Source organism: Rhinichthys klamathensis, unplaced genomic scaffold, assembly GCF_029890125.1.
Source record: "Rhinichthys klamathensis goyatoka isolate OS25496 unplaced genomic scaffold, OSU_Roscu_1.1 h1tg000271l_1, whole genome shotgun sequence".
Lineage (NCBI taxonomy): Eukaryota > Metazoa > Chordata > Actinopteri > Cypriniformes > Leuciscidae > Rhinichthys > Rhinichthys klamathensis.
Window position 1 is genome coordinate 1,433,135 of NW_026606791.1, and position 21,429 is coordinate 1,454,563.

General features: G+C 33.8%; 1 protein-coding gene across 3 annotated transcripts; it reads right to left on the bottom strand.

Moving 5' to 3' along the window:
- Positions 1–601: 601 nt before the first annotated feature.
- LOC130102387 (major histocompatibility complex class I-related gene protein) lies at positions 602–19,698 on the bottom strand. 3 transcript variants are annotated; one of them, XM_056268409.1, is made up of 8 exons: positions 19,540–19,698; positions 16,253–16,513; positions 4,258–4,536; positions 3,028–3,309; positions 2,060–2,161; positions 1,714–1,731; positions 1,381–1,428; positions 602–1,299 (listed from the first exon to the last, which is right to left on the bottom strand). In XM_056268409.1, the coding sequence occupies exons 1-7, from the start codon at positions 19,589–19,591 to the stop codon at positions 1,385–1,387; spliced, it is 1,038 nt and encodes a 345-aa protein (XP_056124384.1). In that variant the 5' UTR covers positions 19,592–19,698; the 3' UTR covers positions 602–1,299; positions 1,381–1,384. The 3 variants fall into 3 exon arrangements, with proteins under 3 accessions (XP_056124384.1, XP_056124385.1, XP_056124383.1); XM_056268410.1 differs by having other exon boundaries at positions 602–1,428; positions 2,060–2,158; XM_056268408.1 differs by having other exon boundaries at positions 602–1,428.
- Positions 19,699–21,429: the final 1,731 nt, after the last annotated feature.

A 21,429-nucleotide genomic window follows, 5' to 3' on the forward strand; every position in this document is an offset into this window, starting at 1 on the left:
TTATTTGATATAACTATTTGTACATTCACACTTTTTACAGTGTGTCTCCCCTTCTTAAAAATAGAAAATTACTGAACCTGTAATTATATTTCTATCTTGTGGTCTAAATGTTTGGTCTGTGATAGCTGGAACTACCACAGTCACTGTTGTCATCTATACATATTTATTTATTCATTTAAAAAAAATACCTTTCATTTTTCTATATTTGATGCCTTTATGACCCTTTTGGAACTTCATTCAATAGTTAATAATTGTGATAAAATGTGAATTCTGCTATTTGAAAAGTGTGAAAGAAATTCGCCACTTGCTCGTTTTGTGAGGTTTATTTATTTCGAAAGAATCAAAACAACATTATAACTTTTTGAATGCAACCGATATACAAAGAAAAACATTCATGTAAATAATTTAGATTTAGAAACCTCAAATTAAGGAAAATATCTGTATTTTACTGTACTGTTCAGACATATGTAAAAGTTCAATAGTACAGCATCTACAATTATTTAACAAAAATCAACTATTATTCTGTACTACAGCTTATCTAAATAATTAAAAAATAAGAAGGAAATAAAAAAGAAGGAAATATACAAACAAAGGAAGACTATGAAATCTACATAGTGGTAAATTTAATTGACAGAAAAGACACATTTCACAAATCATTCGATCTATACCATTTTAAAGTTTAATTAAATGTATTTAAATGTTGCAGTAGATAAACAATTTTCCAGGACTAGTTAGCAGTTTTCCCCTGATTTACTTCATATTATATCTCACAGAAAATGTCACTTTAGAAACAAATAAAGAATGATCTGAGACGCTGCTCTACCCAGGAAACTATAAACACTTCAGCTTTCTGATTTCTTTTTAATGTTCAGTCCTGACGTCACAAAACTACAAATCAATTTTCTCAAATCTACAAATCAATGATTTGTGTTCTTTGTTTTCATCTGTCACTAAGAGAAATACACACATTTTCTAATTTAGGTTCTGTAATCAATGAGCTGTATTTCTACATGATAACATTAAAAAGTTAACCATAAGATGAACAGAAAGTGTGAAGAAACAAAAACATTACTTTTTAGATGTAATTAATTCAGAACCATAAAATAGATAAATCCCAGAAATATGATTCCCTCTCCCTCTATCTTATCTGTGTGTGTGTGTGTGTGTGTGTGTGTGTGTGTGTGTGTGTGTGTGTGTGTGTGTGTGTGTGTGTGTGTGTTTATGTGCATTTTGGTAAGCAAGATGGGCATCACAACAAGCATCATTTTCTCAACTTGATTCTCGCACACGTCCAGTCTCCTAAAATGCCAGAAGAAACATGTTACATTTCATTCATTTCGCAGGACTGAGACAGTGGCACTGATGAATGAGAACACATACGTCTTTATGCTTGTGGATGAGCTGAGCTGTTAGAACCGTCATCAGAACCTAAAACAGAAAACAACATTAATACAAAAACACCAGACTGCTCATACAAGACTAGATTAGCACAGCAGTCACTCTGTCTGTATCATATCACTATAAGTTCTGCATTAGAGAGAAACGTTTCAGGACAAACTTTTATTGTATTTACAGTATTATTTTACATTATCAAAACATTACATTATGGATTTAGATATATGAAGATACTACTATTAACCACATCATGACCAATGGCAGAACTCATCATGATTTTATAATAATTTTTATAATTTGTGTTTATGAGGAACTTACCGCTGACAGGTTTAAAGCCTGTAAAACAATCATAGAAGTGAGCTGTAAGTTCAGCAGTTTCAATCAATAAACACCAAATCAAAAGTAAAGTAGAACATAAATATTATATATATATATATTTATACACACACAAAAACTTTTATTTAAGTTGCGATGAATTGATTTGACAGCACTAATATATATTTGTTTTTATATTCAACCACAATTGTTATCATTAACAAAAATTACTGAAGCAAACAAATGCAATGCAATTTGAATTTAGTTTAAGTTACAAACAACATTACATTTTTCTTAATTTGCTATTTAAGATATTTCAGACTTTGTATGGCCAAAACTGTGTCCTCACCTTGTTTCTTCTTATACACCACAAACCCAATGGCACCAATGGCGATCAACAGGACGACAGCAATAAGAACAGCAACAATCGGCATGATGGGAAGAGAATCTCCTGATCAGAGGAAACTTCAGATTACTCAAAGAGCCGGATAATGCTACTAACCAGAACTGATCATCTCAAACAGTGTGTGTGTGACTGTGATCAGCAGTACATGTGTATATTAACTGACAATCTGCATCTATATGAAAACAATATAGGTATAATCATATTGTGTTTGTGCTCTATTGTTTGTTTCCTCTCTGCAGGTCAAGAAGTTTGTTAAAGAGAAGAAGCCAAGCTGTGACTGAGAATGACCACACTCACATGCCATAGTTTCTTTGAGAAATAATCTAATTTCACCTAATTGTATTCTTAATTGTAATAAACATCCTATTAAAAAAAAACACATCCTAATAAAGCATTGGTCTGTTTTTAAGGATTTATTTTCTGGCGAGTAAAAACCCTAAACAGACTCAAAAATGGGGATCACAGGAGGGACTACATTCGTAGTTCACTCATCTCAACATCCCTGTTACAATAATATACAGCCCATTCTCATCCCTAGGCGTCATGAAACTGACGCCTTGGGAATCATTTTGACCATGCTTCAATATTCGACGCTTTAGGCACCCTTTAGCGTCAGTTACATGACGCGATCCTAGGGCGTCATCTTGCTGACGCTTTACCTTTAACGTCAGTTAGATGACGCTATCTAATCCTAACCCTACCCCAGACCTAAACCTACCCGCGTCATCTAACTGACGCTTAGGTAAAGCGTCAGTAAGATGACGCCCTAGGATCGCGTCATGTAACTGACGCTAAAGGGTGCCTAAAGCGTCGAATATTGAAGCATGGTCAAAATTGTCATTTTAGTGACGCCTTGGGGTGAGAATGCGTTGTAATATAGCATTGGTCTGTTTAAATGTAATTTCTCTCACCCCCATTAGTCCTGATCTCCTCCTCTTCCTTGGTTTCCCCCTGGTGCTCCACCACACATCTGAACTGGTTGTTCTTCCACTCCTCAGGTGAAACTCTGATGGTGCTCGTCTTCTGGAAGGTTCCGTCCTCATTGGGAAGAAGTTCTCCGACATCCACATCCTCATGATGCTCTTGTCCATTTTTCATCCAGGAGATTGTTACTCCACTGGGGTAAAAACCTGTAGCATGACACGTCACTGAAGAAGAGGAAGACTTCTGCAGCAGAGACACCTGAGGAGAGACTGAAGAGAGAGAGAGAGAGAGAGAGAGAGAGAGAGAGAGAGAGAGAGAGAGAGAGAGAGAGAGAGAGAGAGAGAGAGAGAGAGAGAGAGAGAGAGACATGTGTCATGCCACACAATTTTGAGGTCTTCCCAAACAAGACATTTGTAAACCACCAACACACTGTGAAGGTTGGATCCAATTCATTGTATAATGTGTGTTAGAAGTGTGGTTGAACTGCCCAGATAAATACACCAGCACTATTAGTGTCTGCTGGAGATTCTGCTTTAACAGCTCTGTTCTCAACTAAGGCAGAAGCAAGAATAAAGTTTTGTATATTCACTCTATGTAACCATTTTTCCTCTAAACTTTCAATATTTAGAACTAAGACAGAGCTCCTTGTCATCACAGCCAGCCTATAATTTAGCAAAAGAATATGCATTTTGATATGCTTGAACATCTATCTATGCTAAACGGCTGCTTATCCAGATTCTACTTATCTCAAAACTGGGCTACTGTCAGTCTTCCTGCAGTGCCTGCCTTCAATGAAACTTTGTCACATCGAGTAAATAAACACACAAGTAATCTGAGTTTTCTTAACTTAAGGAGTCTGTACAGTAACCTGTCACTGAACACTGAGCTTTAGCCACTACAACACATAATGCCTACTTTAGCTTATACGTTTCTAGCCGATGGGATTGATGGGATTAGATTAACATGCTTTTCCTGGATCTTTTGTAGTAAGTCATTTAAAGAATACAATTTTAATTAATATCTTCAAACAAACCACATGATCTATATTGCTTAAAATAATTAAAACAATACTCTGGAGGAAAGAACACTACAGAATTTAAAGATATCTCAAGTGACAAAACTATTTTTTGCAATGACAATTCTAGTGTACACTATTTTTTTTTTTTTAACAAAACATGTAGGGCTTTATAATCAAAGCTGGATAAGAACTGATGTACCTTTTCTTTGCAGGCTGCTCTTTCCATAATCAACATACTTCTGCAGCCACTCAATGCACACAGTGCTGAAGTAATTTCTGTGACCCTCAATTTTGCCTCTGTCATTGTTCCACTTCTGTACAGAGATGGATGCTTGCTGCACTGGGGAAATAAATCTCATCTCCTTAAAATCCAGAGACACAAAGTCCTCTCCATGATATCCATACTGCAGGAACGCATCTTTTGCTCCAGTCTGATCATCCCACTCACAGCCGTACATTTGCTGATATGTGTGCACACCTGAGGAAAAGAGACAGATTGAATGTATCTGTATAATTAATCAATTTATACAATGAAGTTAAAATCATCAGTCACTCAGAAAGTCCCAACATGTCTGATTTAGAATCAAATAAATCTGACTGAACATATTTTTTTTGTATTTTAGCCTCCATTCTATCAAAAAATTATAAATACCGGTAAACAATATTTTAGCTGAGTCGTGAGTTTATTATGATGAGAGAAAAAGACCAGATGCTGAGAAATAAAACAAAGACAATAAACAAACAACATGGATGTATATTGTGATGTCTGGTTCCACAAAAGAGCATTCACAAATCATACTGTGCAGCTGTGTATTCAATAATAATGGCAATAAATGGTTCTTATGGACGGTCTCTTTTTAATCTGTTGGTCTTTTTTTAAATGATCAGTTTGACTGAATCTCTCACTGATTTAAAAGTGTTTTTTGAATTATTCATTCACCAGATCTGTCTCTCAGAACCAGAACTGTTCAATTCTGTAATTCCCACCCTACTCATCCATTTCCCTTCTTTTTCTCTATTTTATTATGAATAATCTCATAGAAACATTAGAAAGAGTAGTGTTTCAGAGCAGATGTCTCTGAAGTAACCTACTCTGGTTGCAAAACTCCCTTTGGTTGATCTCTTAGCAAAATTATCAAGACTCTTCTTTAACGGTGTTAAATTGTATAATTTTAGTATTTAGTATATATTTTTGTATTAGTGTTGTAAATGTGCAATGTTCAATGTGTTTTTTTAAACAGTAATGTGAATGTATTTATGTCACCAGTGTCAAAGATAAATTTCCGCTCTGTGACAAACAGAATGGACAATAAAGTTCAACTCAACTCAACTCAACTTCACACTGTTGATGTGTGACTCAACTTTACCATTGTAATAGTTCATAAGAGTTCATTCTACAGAATCCCCAGCCTGTGTGTGATTCATGTGTTCATATTTTCTTTTCTTTTTAAATCTGAGATACTGTGGAAACTGTGACCTATTTCACCCTTGACCGTCTCATGTGTCTCGATTCTAAGAATAACAACTTTTCTTTGTTCACAGTCGGAGTAAAAGAATAAATGAATGTGCCACAATCCAGCTGCAGATGCTCTGTAGATGATATTGTGTGATTGTTTTAATATATTGTGGGGACATTTTTAGGTCCTGTTAAAGAAAATAAGATTATAAACTAGATGAGTAAATTTTTATTCAAAAAGCTTGAAGTTTGAAGCAGTTTGAATTTTGAAGTACAGTATTATAAAAAGCTTAAAGTTTGAAGTTCTGCATGGTTGCTATGCAGTTTCTAGGGTGTTCTGTGTGGTTTTTAGACGTTTGCCTGGTGTTGCTATGAAGTAGCTATAGGGCATTCTTGTTGGTTGCTGTGTGGTTGCTAGGATGTTCTGAATGTTTGCTAGGTGGTTGCTAGGGTGTTGCTATGTAGTCGCTAGGGTATTGGGTGGTTGTTAGGATGTTGCTATGTGGTTACTAAGGTACTTGGGGATTTTGCTAGTGTGTTGCGATGTGGTTGCTGGGGTACTCTGGGTGGTTGCTATGCGTTGCTAGGGTTTTCAGGTGGATGTTTATAGTGATAGATAGAAAGAAAGATCAATAGATAGAATAGATAGACACCATAAACAGTGAAAATGTATTCTATTGTAAAATACTGTCAAATGTATGTTTTTTTGCAAGTAAAAACTATTAATTACCATATAATTAATGGTAAAGAAAACAGTAAAAGGACATTCCCAGAAGTCACTGTGTTACACATCACATTGTTTCTTGTTATTTGTGTTATCAGTAATGTACATTAGTGTGTTTTGTGTTACAATTGATGTTATTTGGTTTATGTTTATTGCATTATTTTAGTGTCGTGTGTGTTTCCCTGATGGTGTTTTGTGTTTGTGTGTGACTCTGTGCACTGTCTATAATATACGAGTGTTAACCATGTTTTATGAACAGGCCTTACAACACTTACGATGAACTATCATGTGGCTTTTTAATAGGCGAGATTTTGGTAGTTAAAGTAAGTATATTAACATTATATCAATAAATCAATAATTGTAAAATATACAGGAAACATTGACAGTATTTTTTTAGGGAATTTCTGGGAACGACAGCTGCCACTTTTTTACCGTAAATTTAACGGGATATTTTTTTTAACAATCTATGGAAAGTACCCAGAAAACATGGAAACACAACAATTACTGCCCCTCATGTCATTCCAAACTCATAAGACTTTTGTTTATCTTTAAAACACAAATGAAGATATTTTTAATGAAATGAGAGATTTCTGTCCCTCCATTGAAAAAGACTGTTCACCCAAAACATTCATAAGGAGATCATAAAATAAATCCATATGAATCGAGCTGTTTAATCCAAGTCTTCTGAAGAGACATAATCGCTTTATATGATGAGCAGATTTAATTCAGTCTTTTATTCACATATAAACACTGATGATCAGCAAACATAAACAGAAGCTCAACTTGCTTGACACGCGAGAACAAACTTCATTAGTTCTTGTGGAAAAGACTTTCAATGTAGGGACAGAAATCTCTCACATTTCATTAAAAATATCTTCATTTGTGTTTCGAAGATGAACAGAAGTCTTACGGGTTTGGAACAACTGAGTGAGTAAATGATGACAAAACTTTCATTTTTGGGTGAACTAACCCTATAAGTTTAGGTTTTAAAGGTAGCCCATAGAAAATATCATTAGCTCAGTATAAAAACAATAGAATCTAATAGAAAGTCTACACTGTGATAGATAAAAACATAATACACATAATGGTGTGTATCTATTGATTAAACCGTCACCACAGATTTCTGAGAAAGAAATTAGTGAATTGTTGTCGGTTTATCAAACACAGCAGTCAGAGATACTTTCTCTAAAACAGAACTGGTTTCTTTTCTTACAAATAAGGAGCTGAATGATTTCTGACATTTGTTTGAGTCGGTTCTTCTTCCACTGATTCTGACAGACGCTGCACTGAAATACTCTGACAGTGTTTTTTAACCGCTGAATCTACAGCAACACAGCAAAAGAAATGATTATTTAACTGAGATGTGAGTGTATCGTCTGAATTTATTATAATGAGAGAGATGTGAAATAACACAAAGACAATAAACACACATGATTTCTATAGCGATGTTCTCGAACACGACAGCAAACGTACTGCGCGATCAGTGTAATCTGAATCAATGACTCTTATGAACCGCTCTGAATCATCGGTTTGACTGAATCTCTCACTGACTGAATCAGTCAGAGCAGTTGTTGACTTATTCACTGCACGGATGTCATATGATTCTCATCATATCCAATCAAAACAAATCGTGAACCGTGACTGTATTGTGTGTATTTTAGGCTTGTGTGACTTAAATCAGTTACTGACTGGTTGTTAAAGACACACATCAGGAAGAGCGTTCTGTCATAATAAATGGTACTTTTATTCAAAAAGAAATGTTACCAAAAATAATATTGTTTTTGTTTAATGTGTTTGTTGATTCTAGTTATGATCAATTATTTTTAAAAGAATCATTAATGGATCGGGTAATGAACTGGAACCGTGTCTCAGAAACAGAATTGTTAAATTCTTTCTGTTCCCGTCCTTACTCATCTATTGACCTTCTTTTACACTCTTGTATGCCTTTACTATTGTTGTATATCAGCCTAGCAGACATCTTTGTTCTATTATTGAGGTCTGTTTTGGAATACATGCTCTGGGTTTGTTTGCTTATGTCAGTATGCTTAGCGAGCTTCTGTTGAGTAAAGTCTGACGTGAGTTTGCATATTCATCTCTTCTTGTGTTTCTATCATGCATCATACAGCGGACATCACTATGTTTAAACTGATGGAGAAAGTAGAAAGGACAGTTTCTCGACAGCAAAGAGCAGACGTCTCTGAAGTGACCTAATCTGGTTACATTTGATATCATACTTATTAAGACTCTTCGCACGGTTAAAGAGTGACTCAACTTTACCACAATAACAGTGTAAATCAGCAGTATTGAATCTACTCCTGGAGGACCATCATCATCCTGGAGAGTTGAGCTCCAGTCTGAATTACACAGAATCAGCTGATCTCAGGCTCAGGACGACTGAACAATGACAGTCCGGTGTGTGTGAGAGCAGAGCTGGAGCTGAACTCTGCAGGAGACTCTTCTATACACACACTGAGTCAACATCAATGTTCCTCTACTGGACGTGTGTGTGTGTGTGTGTGAACTTACACTTCTGATGAGCAGGAGATTGACTAAAAAATATGTTGGGAAAAGGGGAGCGATTTCTTGAATTACAGATAAATGAATGAACAGCGTTTCATCTGGAGTCCATCCACAGTATTAAAATGAAGATGTGAGAAACTGTGTGTGTAAATACAATCATGGAATAATGATGCGTACTATAACAGTACTAGAGTTTTTATCTTTCTTTTCAAGAAAGCAACACAAAACAACTGTAATGGCCTCTATATTAATTAGTTAATGTATTTTAGTATTTATATCAAAATATTTATAAATAAGTATAATCAATTATTATTCATTTATATTTTATTAATTAATTTGTGTTAAATTGGATTGTTGTGGTTTCTATTTAAAAGAGCATTTTATAAGCTGGTTTTGCTCAGCAAGAACAAAAACAACTGGAAACATTGATCACAATCATTAAGAGTTTCAGGATGGAATAATAATAATAAACTAGAACTCAGCACTGGATTAGCATGTTTTTAGCAAGATGCTAACACAATTAGCATTTTGCTAGCTTTATGCTAACATGATTAGCATGTTGTTAGCATGATTAACATGTTGCTAGCATCATGCTAGCATGATTAGCATTTTGCTAACATTATGCTAGCATTTTTTAGCTTTATGCTAGCATGATTAGCATTTTGCTAACATTATGCTAGCATGTTTTAGCATTATGCTAGCATGATTAGCATGTTGCTAGCATTATTAGCATGTTGCTAATATGCTTTTAGCAAGATGCTAGCATGATTAGCATGATGCTAACACAATTTACCACATTGCTAGCATGGTTTACCATGATTTACTATAGTTTACCACAATTTACCATGTTCTAGCATGATTAACCACGATTTACCATTGTAGTATGATTTACCATGTTTCTAGAATGATTTACCACAATTTACCACGTTCTAGCATGATTTGATTTAGTCGAAAGAGCCAACCCTCATCACTATTTGATGTTCTGATGCAGAGATATAGGTCTTGTTAAACGGTTGCTAGGGTACTCTGTTTGGTTGCTATGGAGTTGCTTGTGAGCTGCCAATGATGAAACTCCAAAGGCTCCTTGTCAGTATGAATGATATAAACCAACTCCCATGCCTCTGTGACATTCAGAATGGAAGATATTGCTCTGTGGATATTGGTTCCTAAGGTGCTCGACAATGGTTGCTAGGGCGGGGCTAGGAAGTGTTGAGATGATTCCTGATTGGCTGTTTGCTGCCCAGAGTCAATCGAGACCACCCTCGTGTTTCTATGACACTTCTATCCAAAAATATCCCTTTGATCTCTTTCAATGGAAGTCTATGGAACTTGTTGCTATGGTGCTCTAAATGGTTGCTAGGGCGTGGCTTGATAGCTTCACAATGATTCTGAGAAACTGATTGGTCGTCTGAGTAAAATGAGCCCGCCCCCTTGTCTCTATGACACTTTGATCCAGAGTTATGTTCAATACAAAATCCCTATGCAATTTAGCATAGTAGGAAAAACATGCATGCGTTTCACGGGCCGTTCTTCGCCATAGTATGTCTATATCAACTTTGGGCAGCTCTTGCGCCCCAGGGGTACAACTTTTACCTCATTGTGAGGTATGTTCTTACAGAGCCTGCCAGCCTCTTCAACTGTGGTAAACCGCACGTTTCTGCCAAATCCTCGCTCAGAGCTATATGACCCGTCAAAGTTTTTCGGGTTCATGGGATTTTTTCGGGCACTTTTTCGCCCCCGGGGGAACATCGCACCCCGAGAAGAAGAAGAAGCATGAGCAATAACAATACTGATGCCTTGTCTTTGGCAAGCACCACTAATAATTCAGCTTCTAACGGAAAATTACATTGTATGTTAGTTTTCTGTACAAATAGTTGTACAATATGTGTGCACACACACACACAGAGTTCCTGATATTTACAGAGGGTCAGCTGACGAACGTACAGTAACTATGGAAACATGTTGTGCTGTTGTAGCAGTTCAGTGTTCTGCATCAGCAAAGTCTGTTTCAGCGAGTCATTTCCCTGACAGCCATCTTTGAAACGCTTCTGTTTCAGTCTCGCAAGTGCAGCTCCTCTCTCTTAGACTGCGGAAACATCAAATTCTCCAAAGCTGTTCGCCAAGCTCACGATTAAACCTCATATTTTAAATCCCCAATGAAATCTGACAACAACTGTCTCATAAATTTTATTTCTAAACGCTCAAATCATGACAAAAACAGCATTTTTCAGGCTGGATCAGCCGATGCGCATGCGCAGTCACAAGCGTTCGTCTCAGGACAGCGACTGTTTCTATAGCGACCGGAGCTTCTAACAGCAGCTGCAGTGACGTCATGACTTTACCAGTTGGCGATTGGCTCTTTTACTTAGAAGGCGGGACTTATTCTGCCATATTACCCTTCGCACTTTCTCCCAATCATAGTAATACGAGTGCACCGTCTTTATATATCTAGTCTTCGGCATCAGTCTTTTGTTTCGGCCCTTATCGCCGTGGGAACAGTGGGGTCTGAACCTCGCACACACAATGGGGACCCGTGGAGACTCACGTGACATCTGAACTAAAAGCCATTCAAACATCGTGACAGTTTGTCATTAATTACGACGAGCCGTCAGCTGTCGATCTCCTGTGAATCTGCCGGCCGTCTGTCTCTCCGCGTCTGTCTGTCGGGTGCCGTCTCACTACTCTGAGTCCTGTCTCTCTTCTGAGGTTCTGCATCTCGTTCTCCCGCACTCAGATACAGTGAAACCCTGTCGAGAGCAGCTGAGACCTGCAGGAACTCAAGCGCTGGGTCTGGATGGTTTCTGTGGGTTACTGCTGGTCTAGTTGCTGGAGCTGCTGGTTAAGGTGGTTATAGGTCTGGTGGGGATTCTCAGTGACAGCGTCTAACACAGCACATATAAGAGAGACCAGCGCCGCTGCTCCACTGTCCTGCTCTGATTCACTGTATGTCCGTCTGGACTCTGATCTAAAACACAATGAGCTGAATCTCACTCTACATAGACAGCATCCTGAATGAAACGGAGACTCATAAGTGACCGGTTCGGATGCACTACACATAGACAGCGAACACATGCATCATTAATATAGCACTGCTCAACTGTACAAACTCACAATCCATTCAGTTTGTCGTTAGCATATTGCCAAATGTGATACTGTAATAAACATAAATATGCATACACAGATATTGTGTAAAATAATCCGTTTTTAATTCTATGAAACTATTTTGTTTTATAATTTTCAGAACTATATGGATTATTTCATGCAATGCATTATGGGATTGTATCCTCCGTGAAAGAAGCATGTGATTCTGCCTTAGAATTTGGCCAAAAGATGATTATCTTATAAAGGCGGTATAAATATTCTTCTGGAACGACATGAGAGTGAGTAAATGACAAAACTTTCATTTTTGGGTGAACTAACCCTTTAAGTTTAGGTTTTAAGGGTAGCCTATAGAAAATATCATTAGCTCAGTATAAAAACATCAGAATCCAATGGAAAGTCTACACTGTGATTGACAAAAACATAATACACATAATGGCGTGCATCTATTGATTAAATGGTCACTGTAGATTTCTGTGAAATAAATGAGAGAATTGTTGTAGGCTCTATCAAACACAACAGTCAGAGCGTCTGCTAACAGAAACACCAAAGAGAGATGTGTGTGTGTCTGGTTACATTTGACTTTTTTTGACGATTTGAGTTTGACCATTCTGTCAGTATTATGGGATTTTTGAGAGTTTTTATCATATGCTGTGGGGAAAAGTCTGATTGGAAAAGATAGTCAGTAAAATGAATCCTCTTAAATAGGATAACATACTTATTTAAATCTGAACAGATGTTAAAACTGTCAGGTTTTGAGTTTGTTTTTGCATCTGTTTCTCTGTTCATCTTTGTTCATCCTCTGTTAATTAGTTCAGTTCTCTCCTCGTTTGTCACTATGGTTTCTAAATGATTGTGTTAGTTCAGTTCAGGTGTGTTTCTGTCTGTTCATTGTCTAGCTTTGTTTAACGTCAGTGTGATTGTGGTTATGTTCCTCCTCATTGATTCTTCTGTTTATTGTTTTGATTACTATATTTAAAGTCTCCTTAAATATATCTCCTTCGTCGTGCGCTTCTGTACAGCCACCTATCCTGACTGAAACTATGCATTAAACACTCGCCGACTATAAAGCACTATTCGCACGGGATTAGAGTTACCTGGTGACCTCTAGTCATTTGTCATGATTGTAGAGGTAATCTGTGATCTTAATCCTGTGTGAATCAGCCATGTCTGTAATTTGTAAATTTGTAAAAATTTCCCCGCAAATGATCTACCATATTACACTGAACACCGAGGTCATGTGATAATATTAGTCCTGTGTGAATCAGCATCTGTGATTCGGCCATGGATTTGGCGGGTCATATATCATTTTTTCAAGGTTTTTGTTTCCCAAGCATCTTTTTATCCATCTTTCGTGAAGAATGGAAGTTGGAGTGGAGTTGATTAGATTGATTGGTTGATTTAAAACAACACGTCACTAATGATTTTAAATATTAAACATGTTATTTAGTAATATAAAAAAGCATCACAATAAAGACAATACTGATCTCTACTTTGCACAATGTGTAATTTCAACGTGGGAATAATTTTTTTTTCTATTTCACTGTATTTTCAGCGAAAATTCTCAATACTGTAATGCGTCCAGCTTAACTGAATGTATGTTATGTATTGTTATTTAAACAAATTAAAATAAAATAAAAATCAGAAAAAAATAAATGGATGTTCGACTAGATTGTTTCAGATGACAGAAAAATAATTAACTGAAAATTCATGTATAATAATAATGAAAAAAGTAGGAAAATTATGTGTCCGTGACTGATGTTCTCATCCTCCGCATCATTTTTCGAGGACTGTTTAAACGCACATTCAGAATTTAAATAAAGTTTGATATTGAATGAAGAAACACGTGGGCTAGTTCCTTCAAGATGGCTACCAGGTAAGAAGATCTCTTTATATTTCTTCAATTAAATGTTAAATATTCGCTTGTCAAAATGTGTACATGACATATTGATTATCATTCCCGAAGCAAGTAGTTTTCTGCATTTAGAAAATTGTTAGATTTACATTTTTTTTTTTTTTTTATAAAATTATACCTCATTAATGTCTAATTATATGCACTGAGTAAATAAGTCATCATGGCTTCTGTATTGTTTACAAAACATACCAAGGTACCTCGTCCTCCGTAACACCAATCTCATACACCGCAATCATTTAAGGCCAGTTGCGGTAGAGAGAACTTCTGTTTCGGAAATGAGAATTAATCATTTTTTACTACTTTTAATATACCTTAATATTAATTTAAATATTTTTTTTAACTGTTTATATTTGCTTTATGATTTGTTTCATTGTAGACTGTCAGCAAGTGAGACAATTTTTTTTTAAGCAAAAGCCAGGTTGGCAAAGTACAGCAACCCAGAACTGCTCGAGGGGGAGAGAGAGAGAGAGAGAGAGAGGTTACAGCAGGTGTGATCAGCAATAAACAACACAGAGCCTTTTACACACTACTAGAACAAGGCTATATAAATATAAATAAATAAATCTGCAGAAGTCTGTCATAAATATTCATAAAACAACATTTTTTAAAAAGTCAATCGTTTTAACTGTTAATAATTTTGTTATAATTCTGTAATAATATTGTAAAAATTATAGTTGGTAGTATTCCTGTTCCTCAACATTTCTGTTAGATCTACCTGAAAAACTCTACTCTTTATTTCAGTTGTATCTTTATTCTATTGCATTTATTTGTGCTTCTGTTTGTAATTTGTTTGTTTCAAAAAATATTTAGAAAGAAAGAAAGATTAGTTAGAAAGAAAAGATATATTTAGAAAGAAAGAAAGAAATATTAGTTAGAAAGAACGAAAAGATTAGATAGATAGATAGATAGATAGATAGATAGATAGATAGATAGATAGATAGATAGATAAGAGATAGATGATAGACAGATATAAAGATAGATATTAGTTAGAAAGAAAGAAAGAAAGAGATAGATAGATAGATAGATAGATAGATAGATAGATAGATAGATAGATAGATAGATAGATAGATAGATAGATAGATAGATAGATAGATAGATAGATAGATAGAAAGATTAGTTGAAAGAAAAAAGATTAGAAAGAAAAATATTAGTTAGAAAGAAAGAAAGAAAAAAAGATTAGACAGAAAGAAAAAGATTTAGAAAGAAAGAAAAATATTAGTTATAAAGAAAGAAAGAAAGATTATAAAGAAAGAAAAAAGATTAGACAGGAAGAAAAAGATTATTTAGAAAGAAAGAAAGAAAGAACGAAAGAAAGAAAGATTATAAAGGTTGAAAAAAGAGACAGAAAGAAAAAGATTATTTAGAAAGAAAGAAAGACGAGTTAGAAAGAAAAATTAGTTAGAAAGAAAGAAAGAAAGATTAGAAAGAAAGAAAGCAAAAGATTATTTAGTAAGAAAGAAAAATATTAGCTAGAAATAAATAAAGATTAGTTAGAAAGAAAGAAAGATTATAAAGGAAGGAAGAAAAAAGATTAGACAGAAAGAAAAAGATTATTTAGAAAGAAAGAAAGAAAGAAAGAAAGAAAGAAAGAAAGAAAGAAAGAAAGAAAGAAAGAAAGAAAGAAAGAAAGAAAGAAAGAAAGAAAGAAAGAAAGAAAGAAAGAAAGAAAGAAAGAAAGAAAAAGACTAGTTATAAATAAATATTAGTTAGAAAGAAAGAAAAAAAGATTATTTAGAAAGAAAGAAAGAAAGAAAGCAAAAGATTATTTAGTAAGAAAGAAAAATATTAGTTAGAAAGAAAGAAAGAAAGATAAGACGGATAAGATAAGATTATAAAGAATGATTGAAAAAAGATTAGTCAGAAAGAAAAATATTAGTTAGTAAAAAAGAAATATTAGAAAGAAATAAAGATTAGTTAGAAATCAAGATTAGTTAGAAAGAAAGATTAGACAGAAATAAAAAGATTATTTAAAGAAAGAAATATTAGTTAGAAATAAATCAATAAATAAAGATTATTTAGAAAGAGAGATCGAACGGTGTAATGAACTCTTCTCCTTCTGTCCCATACTAAACATGCTAAACTGAAACCCAAATAAACAAATGAATGTGTACGCTTATTTTAAATGCATTTGTATGGATATTAGTGTTTGACTGATAATAAATACTGAAAATAATAAAAGAAACAAACAGACATTTCCTTCTATCAACAACATTGCTGCATTATTTATCGGTGTAAGATGGTCGGAGTTTGAGATTTAGAGCAAAAGAATGATTGAAGCTTCACATTATTTTGGGCTAACAGTAAATCATTCTGTGCAGACAATAACAGAATAAAGGAATGCTGTACTTACATCTGTAAGTGATTATTCATTAAATTACGTATGAGTTAACCATTTACATGCTCTTGAGAATCTGAAAAAATATACCAAAATCTGTATTTGATCATATTGGCTTTGTCTGTTGGTTTTGTTATTAACTTACCCTTTGACTGGTTAAAGCGTTCCTTTGCGATCTGGATGTTGTTTTTGAAGTTCTGATGGTTGCCAATGCTGGTCTGAGTCTCACTGTCCCAGTAATCTGCTCCCACACTCTGTCTCATCCACTCTGTCTTCGGCACAGCTTTCATTGCATTGCTATCAAAGTACATAAACGGCCCTTCATCCACCAGACCAACAGTAGTGAACTCTGGGAAGTCAATGTCTCCAGACACAGCAGTGTAGAAGTATTTCAGAGAGTGTGTTCCTGCGGACGGAGACACACACAGAGAGATTGTAATTTTAGTATTCATCTCAAATTAGATATCCTTGCATACAGCTTGTTCAAAATTAACATAAGTCAGAATTACATGAATATTGAGATTGATCATTACACTTTATTAAAAAAATGAATTCTATAATAAACAATTATCTATATTGCTACAACTATAGTTAAAAGCAATTATCTATATTGCAATATTTCATTTGATACAAACTCTTTCTGCTTCATATGTAATTAGGTTGGCTTGGAAAAGCCAATTTACTGATGTACTTAAACTTCTTCTTCTTCTTCTTCTTCCTCTTCTTCTGAGCCAAATTTTAGACTGTATCTCCTCCTAGACCGTTAAAGCTATACGAGCTCCAAACTCGGGTCAGACCTTCAGACTGTTCTGACCTTTTCAGACTGATTTGAGCTTCAGTTTTCTTAAAAAATAATATAAAAAATCATAAAAATTCTTTCTTTCAACTATTCTTTCTTTTTTGCCTTTCTTCCTTTCTAACTATTCTTTCTTTTTTACTTTTCTTTCTTTTTTTCAAATTAATCTTTCTTTATTTCTAACTAATCTTTCTTTCTAACTAATCTCTTTCTTTCATTCATTCTTTATAACTATTCTTTATTTTTTCCTAACATTTCTTTCTTTCTTTCTTTCTTTCTTTCTTTCTTTCTTTCTTTCTTTCTTTCTATTTTTCTCTTTCTTTCCTTCTTCCAACTATTCTTTCTTTTTTACTTTTCTTTCTTAGTTTCTTTTTTCAAACTAATCTTTCTTTCTAACTAATCTCTTTCTTTCTAACTAATCCATTTTCTTTCTTTCTTTCTTTCTTTCTTTCTTTCTTTCTTTCTTTCTTTCTTTTTCTTTCTTTCTTTCTTTCTTTCTTTCTTTCTTTCTTTCTGTCTTTCTTTCTATTTTTCTCTTTCTTTCCTTCTTCCAACTATTCTTTCTTTTTTACTTTTCTTCCTTTCTAACTATTCTTTTTTCTTTCTTTTTTACTTTTCTTTCTTAGTTTCTTTTTTCAAACTAATCTTTCTTTCTAACTAATCTCTTTCTTTCTAACTAATCCATTTTCTTTCTTTCTTTCTTTCTTTCTAACTAATCCTTTTTCTTTCTTTCTTTCTTTCTTTCTTTCTTTCTTTCTTTCTTTCTTTCTTTCTTTCTTTCTAACTCTTTCTTTTTTATTTTCTTCCTTTCTAACCATTCTTTCTTTTTTACTTTTCTTTCTTTCTTTTTGACTTTTCTTTCTTTTTCAAACTAATCTTTCTTTATGTCTAACTAATCTATCTTTCTTTCTTTCTAACTAATCTATCATTTTTTCTTTCTAACTAATCTATCTATCTTTCTAACTAATCCATCTATGTATCTATCTCCAATCTCTCTTTCTTTCTAACTAATCTTGATGATCCATCCAACCATCCATGGTCATGTTAAAACATGCTAAATCATGCTAGCAATGTGGTATAAATGCTAGACAAAATGGATACTAGAAATATGGTAAATCATGTTAAACCATGCTAGAACAGTTTAAAACTTTTTCAAACTTAGGCTTTTCCAAGCCAACTTAAAGTTTGCCTACAAAGTTTACCATCGAGTTGTTCATATTAAAATTTTGGTAACACTTTATATTAGTATACATGTTACATGTAGTTGCATATATAAATGTTGCATATTTACTTACTAACCCTAAACCACACCCTACTCATAACCCTATAGTAAGTAGGCTACATTTACTTAATTTTTACTACTGAGTACTTAAATGTAAAATTACACTGTAACTCCAACACTAAAATTAAATGTAACCCAACGTTTTCTGAGTTACCACATTTAATGGGACCTTGTCAGTTATGTGACTAAAAATGCATATAATATATAGCAAGATGTGCTTTTAATTAGAATAATATTGACTCAGAAACAGCTTTATTGGCCAAGAAGCTCTGAGTCCAATAACACAAGAATACAGATAACAAGACATGCATATTAATACAGTAAACAGTGGATAAGTTATATACAGATTCACAAATTTCAATTCTCAATGTAAAATAAGACACATTACTAAATGTATTATTTAAAAAGCTGCAATAATAGAATGAAAAAATCAAAATTGTAACAATAATGATTTGTAATATTCAATTAGTCTATTTCACAGAAAAGTTTTTATTATAATTGGCAGGAAGGAAGGGTTGATTCGAGGCCTTATAGTGCCATCTAGTGGACAAAAAGTATATTTCTCTCAGGCGATTTTTTTCCAGTTGATAATTGGTTATTTTAAACAGCAGGATTTCCTTATTTTGATTTTCTCTGCTATTAATGGGCTTTATTCCAATACATGGAAATATATATATATATATATATATATATATATATATATATATATATATATATATATTATACGGCTTATTTCTAATTAAAAGTAGACCACTGTTTAGTTGCTTTAGCAAGTAGGCCCTAGTTCGTCATCGTTCTCTGGGTAGAAAACCGTTTCTCAGGTCAGAAATGAAACTGAAGCATCTGATACAACAAACTATAGCATGATATATCTATAATGCTATGTGTTTTTTAATTAAACAAAAAACATTTTGAGTTTTAAAAAAAAAAACTCAAACCAACAAACAAATAATTTGGTACTACATGCTATTTGCCTTTAATTTCCGTTTCCTTTCCTTTAATTTACAATACTCAAGAATTCCATTTTCTCAGTAAGTAGGCCTATAATTATTATTTTTTAGCTAAGAATATTTTTTCAGTAAAGGATACATATTCATCAAAATGTAAATGTCATACATAATGCACTAAGTTCCAAGTTAGGTAGGCTAATATGTTTTTTAGAATCATATGAAAATATGCTAAATGCGTAGGCCAATACCTATTTTGGAAACTGTCAAAAAACGAAATTTGACTCATGTTGAGTCTCAACATGGGCTGTTCATAGAGGTATTTTTAGTGTAATAGAATAACTCGCCAAACTTCACTCTGACAAATAAATGCAGCTTCTACTGTCATATTAAAATAATGTACTCACCAGCATAGGCAAGATGAGCTCCGAGGAGCAAAAGCACAACAGATCGCATCATTGCTGTCGCCTGAGAAACAGTTTCGTCAGTAAGAATCGTTCTAGAGAAATGACTGAATATTTGTTCTAGACGTCTCAGTAGTCTCCTGTAAACTGGTGAAATGTGCCTGAGGACTCTGAGCGAACGGCTATTAGTCTCTGAAATTCCAGCCAATAGATATTCCATATTCCTTCAACGTCACAAGTTACTACGAGGTACTTCCTTAACTGGGTTGATCATGGAAGTGAAAGCAAAATATTAATTAAGTGAATATGTATAACAGGGCTCAGGTTTTCCTCCACAAATGACATGCTTTTTTTTTGATGGCTAAATTTCACATTCATAAATGAAAATTTCAGGGGAAAAACATGTTTTATTGCATTTAAGAATGAAGTGAAGCATTATATTGAGTCAATATTGCCCTCGAAGAAACAAAAAGCTATAATTTTACAAGCATGTACACTCTAGTAGTAGTGTATTCCTATAATACTGTTAATACCTCCCCCACGTATTTGAAATGTATTGTATTGTATTATTTGTTTTGATATTTCTTCAACTAAAAAGAAAGAGAGAGAGAAAAAGAAAAAAGGACTGGCCATCTGTTCCAAATGATCGTTTACTGTATTTATTGATAAATCCACGCTTCTGTAAAAAAAAAAAAAATAATAATAATAACAATAGGCCTAATATTCTCTGCAGGAGAAGGTGTGGAGGAGACAGACAAAGTTGTAATTCTTAAAAGTACATAAACATAAATAAAAAAACATACAAACAATAAATAGCATAAAGTCATCATTTCACCTCAGGGTTATTTTTTATCTGATTTTCTGATCAGGTTAAAGCTTGCTGGTGTGATCTTTATCAAGATTTTTTTTTCTATTAATCTTTTATATAACATTTACTCAAAACTTTCACCTAAAACTAAACATCATGTCTGAGCAGGGGAGGGTTGTAACCCTATTTCCCTATTTACTTCCACTGATCCACAAAGACTGAGCAATAACACTGAATCAAATGAAATGGGGTGGGGTTGGGGAAAGAGGTTAATTGGAGTTTGTACAAATTATTTTGCACAATTAATTTCAATAAAGAAATAAATGCATGTACAAAATATAAACCAATTTGTTTTTAATAGTGTTATAAGTTACAACTCACTTCATTAGACTCACTTGGGTGCATTGCATTAGTTTACCTTGTTTGTATTTAGTCATATTGGTAACACTTTACAATAAGGTTTCATCTTATCATTTGTTAACATTTGTTAAAATGGACTAAGAATGGACAATAGCTTCTTCTTCAGCATTCATTAATCAGTTGATGTCAATTTCAGCATTTAGTCTACTAAAACATTGTAATTGTTAACATTAGTCAATGCACTGTGAACTAACATGAAAAAACAATGACCAGTGTATTTTTATTTTTACCTAATGTTAACAAAGATTGATAAATACTGCTGCAAATGTATAGCTCATGTGTTTGTTTATGTTCATGAATACAATAACTAATCTTAACAAATGAGATGAGATAGCCTATATTATGTTCACAAACCATTAACTAACTTAATAATAAATACAGGCAAAAAAACAAATTTAAATTTAGTATGGTGCTTGGAACTGACATCTATATACAGCACTTTTCATGTAGCCTACCCCACTTACAAATCCTTAAATAAATTTTGAGCAAGTTGTATAGTCTTCATGATATTCAAATAGCCAACGCAATGCATAAAACTACACCAGCTATACAGGTTCGGCTATCTGTTGTCAACACAATACTAGATACAATAATATGGTATTTCCCTGTGTCCTTAACTGCACTCTGTTCCGAGAAACCACGTGATATCTTGGCAAAAACCAAAA

Bases quoted from the DNA above. Each gene is read 5' to 3' on its own strand.
- LOC130102387 (XM_056268409.1), bottom strand. From the start codon at position 19,591: ATGATGCGATCTGTTGTGCTTTTGCTCCTCGGAGCTCATCTTGCCTAT. The intron at 16,514-19,539 runs GTGAGTACATTA...CTCCGTCCGCAG, and splicing joins AGCTCATCTTGCCTATGCTG to GAACACACTCTCTGAAATAC. The intron at 4,537-16,252 runs GTAAGTTAATAA...TCTTTTCCTCAG, and splicing joins ACGCTTTAACCAGTCAAAGG to GTGTGCACACATATCAGCAA.